This window comes from Saccostrea cucullata, unplaced genomic scaffold, assembly GCF_032062105.1.
Source record: "Saccostrea cucullata isolate Sc308-1 unplaced genomic scaffold, CSIRO_AGI_Scuc_v1 ctg7365, whole genome shotgun sequence".
NCBI lineage: Eukaryota > Metazoa > Mollusca > Bivalvia > Ostreida > Ostreidae > Saccostrea > Saccostrea cuccullata.
Genome location: NW_026927987.1, coordinates 25385 through 32558, shown reverse-complemented (window position 1 = coordinate 32558; position 7174 = coordinate 25385). Strand labels below are relative to the sequence as shown.

Below are 7174 nucleotides of genomic sequence, written 5' to 3'. Positions count from 1 at the left end.
AGGAGTGTTATACATGTATATATTTACATTTCCAATGTCTTTGTTCGAGATAAAATTACAAATAGTTAATGTACTCTATTTCTCCATCAATGCACTGGTTCATTTTTACGTATCATTGAGTTAATTCTTGGAATAACTGATTTAATTGTTCAAATACACGTCATAAACATTCCGTATTTTCATTGACCTACCTGAAATACTTGATTCCTGGCATAATTTATTATCCTTGGATATCGACCGTAGTTTGTCTAGATTTACACTGGGAGGATCTTCCTTTTCCAACAGTTTTAAAAAGGTCGAATATATAACTGCAAAAATTATTACTTTTATTGGATCAAAGACTATAAAGGATTCCAAAAATGAAAGAGCAAGCGATGAAAGCCATTCTTCTGAACTAGCTTTTCCCCATTCCATGCTGTAGAGAATGAGGAAAAAGACTGATAAAAGGATACCCAAAACAACACTGGACCATGCAATGTAAAACACCCAACATGGCAAAGTGCCTTGGTTTGGAGAGAAAACCTCGCCATCAAGTCTAGAAAAGGCTTTGTAATTGTCTTTTCTTAATGGAGAAAAATTGAGTTTTCTTGGATTGTTGATTCTGTTTTCGACTGATTTAGAGTTTGTAATGTTTCTAAAAACAAAGGCTGCAACAGTAACGGGTACAGTTGAGATTAGCATTCCAACGCATGATACATAGAATGTTCCAAATGAGAGTCTTAAGGTAGCTAAGGACACCTGAGCCCAAAAAAACCTGTCAGTAGATTTTGTTGAAATTTTCACAAGGTGTAAAGGGATGTCTAATGAACACTTAGTCAAAATATGAACATGGCATTGTGGGTAAATTACGGAACAAGGGGGTAATGAGTTACCTCCCCTTTCCAGTCACTCCAAAAATCATAATACAAGATAATTATTACCCATAAAAAATTTATTGTGCAATATGCATTCAATATTAAAAATTATTTTTAAACAATATTGATACTATTAACTTATTTTAACAATGGATTGTCTGAACATATATAAATTAAGAGAATAATCCATGTAGAACATTTGAAATTCGACTAATTTGGCCATTTTCATGCACACAAATTTGACACTTTTTAAATTCTAAAAAAAATCTGTCCAATAGAATTTTTATTTTTTATCATTATATGAAAGATCTGTCTAATACTATTCTTCACTCAAAAAATCTTGGTCACATTGAGGGCTAATAAAGGTACCAGATGGTCCACAACTACCCCCCCCCCCCTCTTTTGGTTTCCCGTTGTAAAGGTAAGAATAACGATTAAAGTGGCTATTCAAAAAAATGCATAGCAAATTAGGGAAAAACAACTGAAGAAATAAATAAGAAGTAAAAATCTATTGCTAATAAATGACTAAAGAAAATATTTTTATGAAATAATAGTACATGTAGAGTAATAACTTGAAGAGTTACCTCCCCTCTCCCCTCACAATAAAACATGTAATTAAACCAATATTGAAATTATCCATAAAAAGTTCCTCAACAAAATTAAAATATGAATTTATATTTCAATAATAGATACTTGAACAAAAATGTAATTAAAAAAAACACATTTAAAAATTCTTCAACATGATCCCTTTTGATTACTTTCATGCAAACAAATTCTATGTTTTTTTATACATGTAGATTTCTAAAAAAATATATTGTATGACAAAAATGTCCAATACTATTTCTCACTCAGAAATCTCGGCTGCATTAAGAGGTAATTAACTATTAAGTTACAGAATGGTCTAATACATCCCCTCCTTTTATGCATCTCATATTTTTTTCATTGCAATGTCAAAAATCCCCCTAATTATTAACATGTCAAATGCATTCTACTTTGTCCGAAAATACATTTTGGTCATACAGAATGAAGAAATCCATCTGACATAGCACTGCAAAATTCACAATTTTTTTTTTCATAGAATAATAAGAATATCATTGAAAAACTATGATCAGTACTCTTTCAAACTGATCAAAAGTCATTTTATTCCATGAGCAGGTAGGATAATAACATTTACTAGGCCATTCCAAGTCTTTTTTTCTGTTTGGCATCCAATCGCACCTTGGTTTTTGACACCTACATGTATCAGACAATCAAACAAAATCAGAACCCCTATCCTTGATTATTTTTGTTGAAATCTTTAAGTTCTGTCAATTTCTCAAATATGTACAATAAACATGTCATAGGTGGTGTACTTTAGGCATTTATTATTTTGATTTGGCTGAAGAATAGATATTTCTACCAGAAAAGCAGATTGATGAAATAAAATCCTCAGATTTACACTATTATTACAACTATAGACATGATACACGTACATTCTGTGTTTTATTTTTTGGTTCATATTTTTTTTTACAAATAGGTACATGTAGGTAGGTTTTTGATTGAAGGTTGGACGCTAAACAGAGAAAAAAAACTTAAAATGGGCTTAGTCTAAAACCGTCCTTGACCTGAGACATAAAATTACATAAACTATACCTAAAAATTAAAAACAAAATGACAATACTGCACTGGGACATAACACTTGATGCAGGACATTTTATATAAAAAGTTAAAAAAAAAAAAAAGATTCTACATGAATATCTGGAGCAGCTTATTAAAAAGCCTGAAAAACACTCACAGTGTAGATTATGCATAATAGAGAATATCTGTTGATTGGCCTATTACTAAACCCGACATCACAAGTCGACATTAAATTATGCATACATTTTTTAAAAAAAGAATAATCTACACTCTACAGCAGTGTAATACTGCAACTGACGTATACAATACATAACATAGTACATTAAACATGAAAGGCTGCATGTGGAGTGATCTATTACCACACCAGACATAAAACAGGGTAGATTAAATATGAAAAATGGAAAAAAAAATTTATATGTGGAGTGATTAGTTTCCACTTTAAATGTAACACTCAATCAAGAGATACATGTACCCGGTAATATAAAGCTGACAAAGAAAAGTAGTCTATTGACTATGTTAGTTTATTTTCAACAAGCGATTCTTGTCCTGCTCTTTTCTGGAAGGGATGGAAAGTCATTCTGCCGTCGATCTGCAGTAGTTGAATCATCATCAGCATGAATGGTCTGGACTTCACATTCATATACCTTGTACTCTGTACTGATGAATCTATCTGTAATTTATAAAATTTAACAAATACAATATTATCTGCAGTCAACGTCAAAATATATTTCCCACGATGTCTATATCTTATATATAGAATTTCGATGAAAAAACATGTATATGTAACAGGAAAAGAGAAAATGTATGGATGGACCGGGAATCAAACCTGAGACCCCTGCATCACTAGTCATGTGCTATACAGACTGAGCTACCCTGGACGATATATATCCATGGCCCAAGCCATTACATATTACATACATGTATATATAACTTGCAAAAGTTTACACCTCATACATGTAAATTGCCAATTTTCTACACTTATTAAATTTGGCATAAAAAAATTTAAATGATGACTTAACCATTATCACTATTTTGCTGACATCAAGATCCCCTGGTCTGCTATGGGTTGGTGGTCCTATACCAGAAAGTACCATCTTGATGGCTGAAAAAAAAATAGATCAAATAAATATACATGTATACCAGCAAAACCAAAATTTAATTATATTAGTTGATTGGCAAATCACTTTTTAACCAGTAAATCTAACATTAAATTAAATGCTCCACTGCCTGGCCAATATTCTAACTATACAGCAGCAGTAATATAAAGATTTGTCAATTTCATCAGACCAGCTAACAACATGTAAACAGTTTCAATGTTTACCACACTGACACAGTTTTTACCAGTGAAGAAAAACAAAAATAATCTGTCCAGCTAGGGTTCGACACTAAGGGTAGTCCGCTGGCCCGCGACAACTGAATATTGAGTTTGGACTACTAAACATGCCTTTAAACTTGCCCTGCAGGGCTACTGTAAATTTTACCAAACTGAAACACTCACTCAGAGCAACAAAAATAATTATAATTTACACAAAATTTACCTGATTATTGATAAATTAATTTAATTTTCAAACATGTTTTATCCTCAAAATTATTTTTGTAAGTCAAAATGTAAATACTTTAAAGGTGAATCGAAATACCCTAAATGATTATAAATGTGGAATTTTTTGAATAGAAAAATATCTTAGGTACAATCTGACAAAAATTAGGCCCCCAGTGATCTTGGAAATAAAAATAAATTATCTGTCCTTCACTGTAAATACATAATCTGACACCCATAAAATTTGCCCCCCCCCTCCCACCCCTATCAAATGAATGACAGTCCCTATATTACATTCTCTGAATTTACTAATGTTAAGTTTAATGCTGAATTAAAATAGGCCTATTATTATGAAAGTATGTCATGTAAATATCTATAGATATGACTTACCAAGAGCTATACTTTTAAGTTGATATCAACAGTGATCATAATCCTCTCCATCGTATTCCTTTCGGGGCCGGGATTTCCCGTGGAAAGTGTCGGTAAATCCATAAATAGTACAGTACTATCAGTCCCATTTACATGTAGGCCTAACCAGCTGCGTCGTCTGCTTTGGAATATAGGGGGTGCTAGTCAGTCGTTTGCGATACACAGACATTTTAGTTCATAAAAAGGTTTTATTGTTTTCTGTTTCTTAAGATGTTATATTCTCTCATTCGCTCTAATTTACTTGATCTACCTTTACAGCTGAGAGTTCCTATAACGTTTCCCGTGTACTTTTCTCGGAGCACGTTGTTTACAACTTGCAGTCCGCCATATTGAACTATGCGCATTTCCGGAATAAGCCAACCGAAAAATTCTTAATTTAGAATTCACATGCAATGTCACGTGATCGCTATCCGTAGCTACGTTAAAACTCCAAATTTTACTTCATCAACATTTTGGTCTTCATCAGAAGATCGAAAGAACATTGCGTTTGATATCATGATAAGACAAAGTAATGCCATTAGGCACGACAGCCTTTGAACTCGTGTGAATTTTCCTTGTGGAGGAAAGAGCAAAGAAATCCATAAATGATATACAGACATTAGCCTTTGAGCTTCCACAGATATACCATCGTTAAAAGAAATTGTGTCTAGAGTTGATGCTGGTATAATGCGATCCAATAAACAATCTTCATCATCAATACCTAGCCACTTGTTGCAATGGAACGTATATCTGAAATCAAAATAGAATGCAGAGAATATTTCTTGTAAACATTTATTGAATACGTTCCTACATTAAAGATAAGTTGATTTTGCCGCTTCTGTTTCAAACCACATTTTACTTTGCTAATCAAGGACATGATCTACTTTTCTTGTATTCATTGCCATTGTCAGTCTACAATAGTTCTTTTGGTTAACCAAACCCAATATACTCTCACGGTATTTTTGAAATTTACTTTGCATGGTCTTAAACTTTTTCACTATGCACTTCCTAAATAGCAAAGACTTAGCTCAGACATGTCAAAGCTGTATACAAGCATAATACGTAAACTATTTTGATGCCAAAGAACTCTATGCGGTATATTGCGTATTTTTGCCACCAGAAAAGTCACATTTTGTAAATTTCTTGAAATGTGCTAAATTGTATATATTGTATGAAAAATCTAAATTAAAAAAAATAATATCATATTTCAAAGCAGATTATTGACAATTTTTGTTTGTATGACTATTCGGATTTAATTTTGAGAAAGAAGAAAAAATATATATAATTTGCTCAAATTTTATATAACATTTATAGAGCGCAAAATGGTACAAATGTATGTTCATGACCAACATTTACATATTTCATTGATATAATCATTTTACACATTATTTCAAATTATTGAGTCTGAGCAGACCTGCTTTCGGTGACTTAGGCTCAAAATATTTACGTAATATACACATTTTCTGTTAGAAATCATGGAAATGTGAAACTTACGTCATTTTCTCATTTCATATTAAACATATGACGTTATGGCTTACGGAAATATTCAGTGATTTGAAGTCTGCAAATATTCCCATGTTATAAAACATAATTGTTTATTTCTACGTAAAAGTTTGATTTTGGGAGCAAATATTGGCCATTGCCGCATAAAGTCCTTTAAAGGATCTAGGTCAAAGTCATTAGTACATTTGTATTTACATAAGCCAAAGTTTCAAGCAATACATATGATAATAACGAATTTCTCTTACAGTTATCAAGTTATAGGGTACAACAAAGGTATGGACGCCTGGTCGGACATACAGAAAAGGGTTAAATGATTCCAAGGCTTACTCTACTCTTTAGGCGACACGAAAATATATGATCATGTGTTACCTTTCATGTTTTTCCAAGTCATCGACTGTAATTTTGCTTATAAACCAACTTTTAAAGCCATGTGACCCAGAGTTGTCATGCCATATCTGTATGTATCTTAAATCTCCTAGGGGTTTATTGGTTCCAAAGAAGTACATGTTAACACTTCATGTTGAAAATCCCTATTAAAAGTAAGCATAAGTTGCAAACATTTAAATAAGGTACATGCAACACATTTTGCATGGTGTAAATATTGCAAATAAGTTGTACTTAGTAATTTTGATAGATAGGTTATATGCAATTAAAAACTAATCGTATTATCGGCACTCCTTAAAATAAGATTTTCAAAATTCATCTGGCTAAACACCTTCACAACAAACACAAAACGCCGGAAAACTTCGAAAATTTTAAGATCACAAGTGTAAAGAGTACAAAAAAAAAACAATGGATAGATGTATTAAAGAACATAAATTATCTATAACTTCAAAATTAGATAATCTATAGGAAAGTAATATTAAAGAATATTGGAGAATTTTAAATAGCTCGAAGGCTAGTAAAACTGAAGTCGATACATGTATCAAATCAAAATTCCATTTTTTGAAAAAAAATGAATGAATTTAAAGATAAAGTTGTTGTTGATGATTATGATGTCAATCTTGCTAATAACTCCCCTTTAAATTGTCAGATCTCTGCAGAAGAAATCTTGCAAGTAGTTAACAAACTAAAAAAAAAATAATAAAGCTCCAGGATAAAATGATCAAATCTGTAACGAATTTATAAGAACAACAATATCAAGTTTTTTGCCACTTTATGTTGATATTTTCAATGCGATTTGATACTGGTTATGTACCGGCTGAGGAATGTCTCATTGGTATCGTCAAGCCAATATATAAAAACAAGGGTGACC

At 31.8% G+C, this 7174-nt stretch overlaps 1 protein-coding gene and 1 long non-coding RNA gene across 2 annotated transcripts; both read right to left on the bottom strand.

The window, feature by feature from the left end:
- Positions 1-191: 191 nt before the first annotated feature.
- Positions 192-6481, bottom strand: LOC134276094 (polycystin-1-like protein 2; the record flags this gene model as incomplete). Its single annotated transcript, XM_062758376.1, has 3 exons — positions 6289-6481; positions 4858-5166; positions 192-718 (listed from the first exon to the last, which is right to left on the bottom strand). Coding segments are annotated over exons 1-3 (973 nt in total), but the record flags the coding sequence as incomplete, so codon positions are not given.
- LOC134276092 (uncharacterized) lies at positions 2242-4846 on the bottom strand. The gene is made up of 3 exons (XR_009993977.1): positions 4399-4846; positions 3491-3573; positions 2242-3141 (listed from the first exon to the last, which is right to left on the bottom strand). It is a non-coding gene; the product is annotated as an uncharacterized LOC134276092 (long non-coding RNA).
- Positions 6482-7174: the final 693 nt, after the last annotated feature.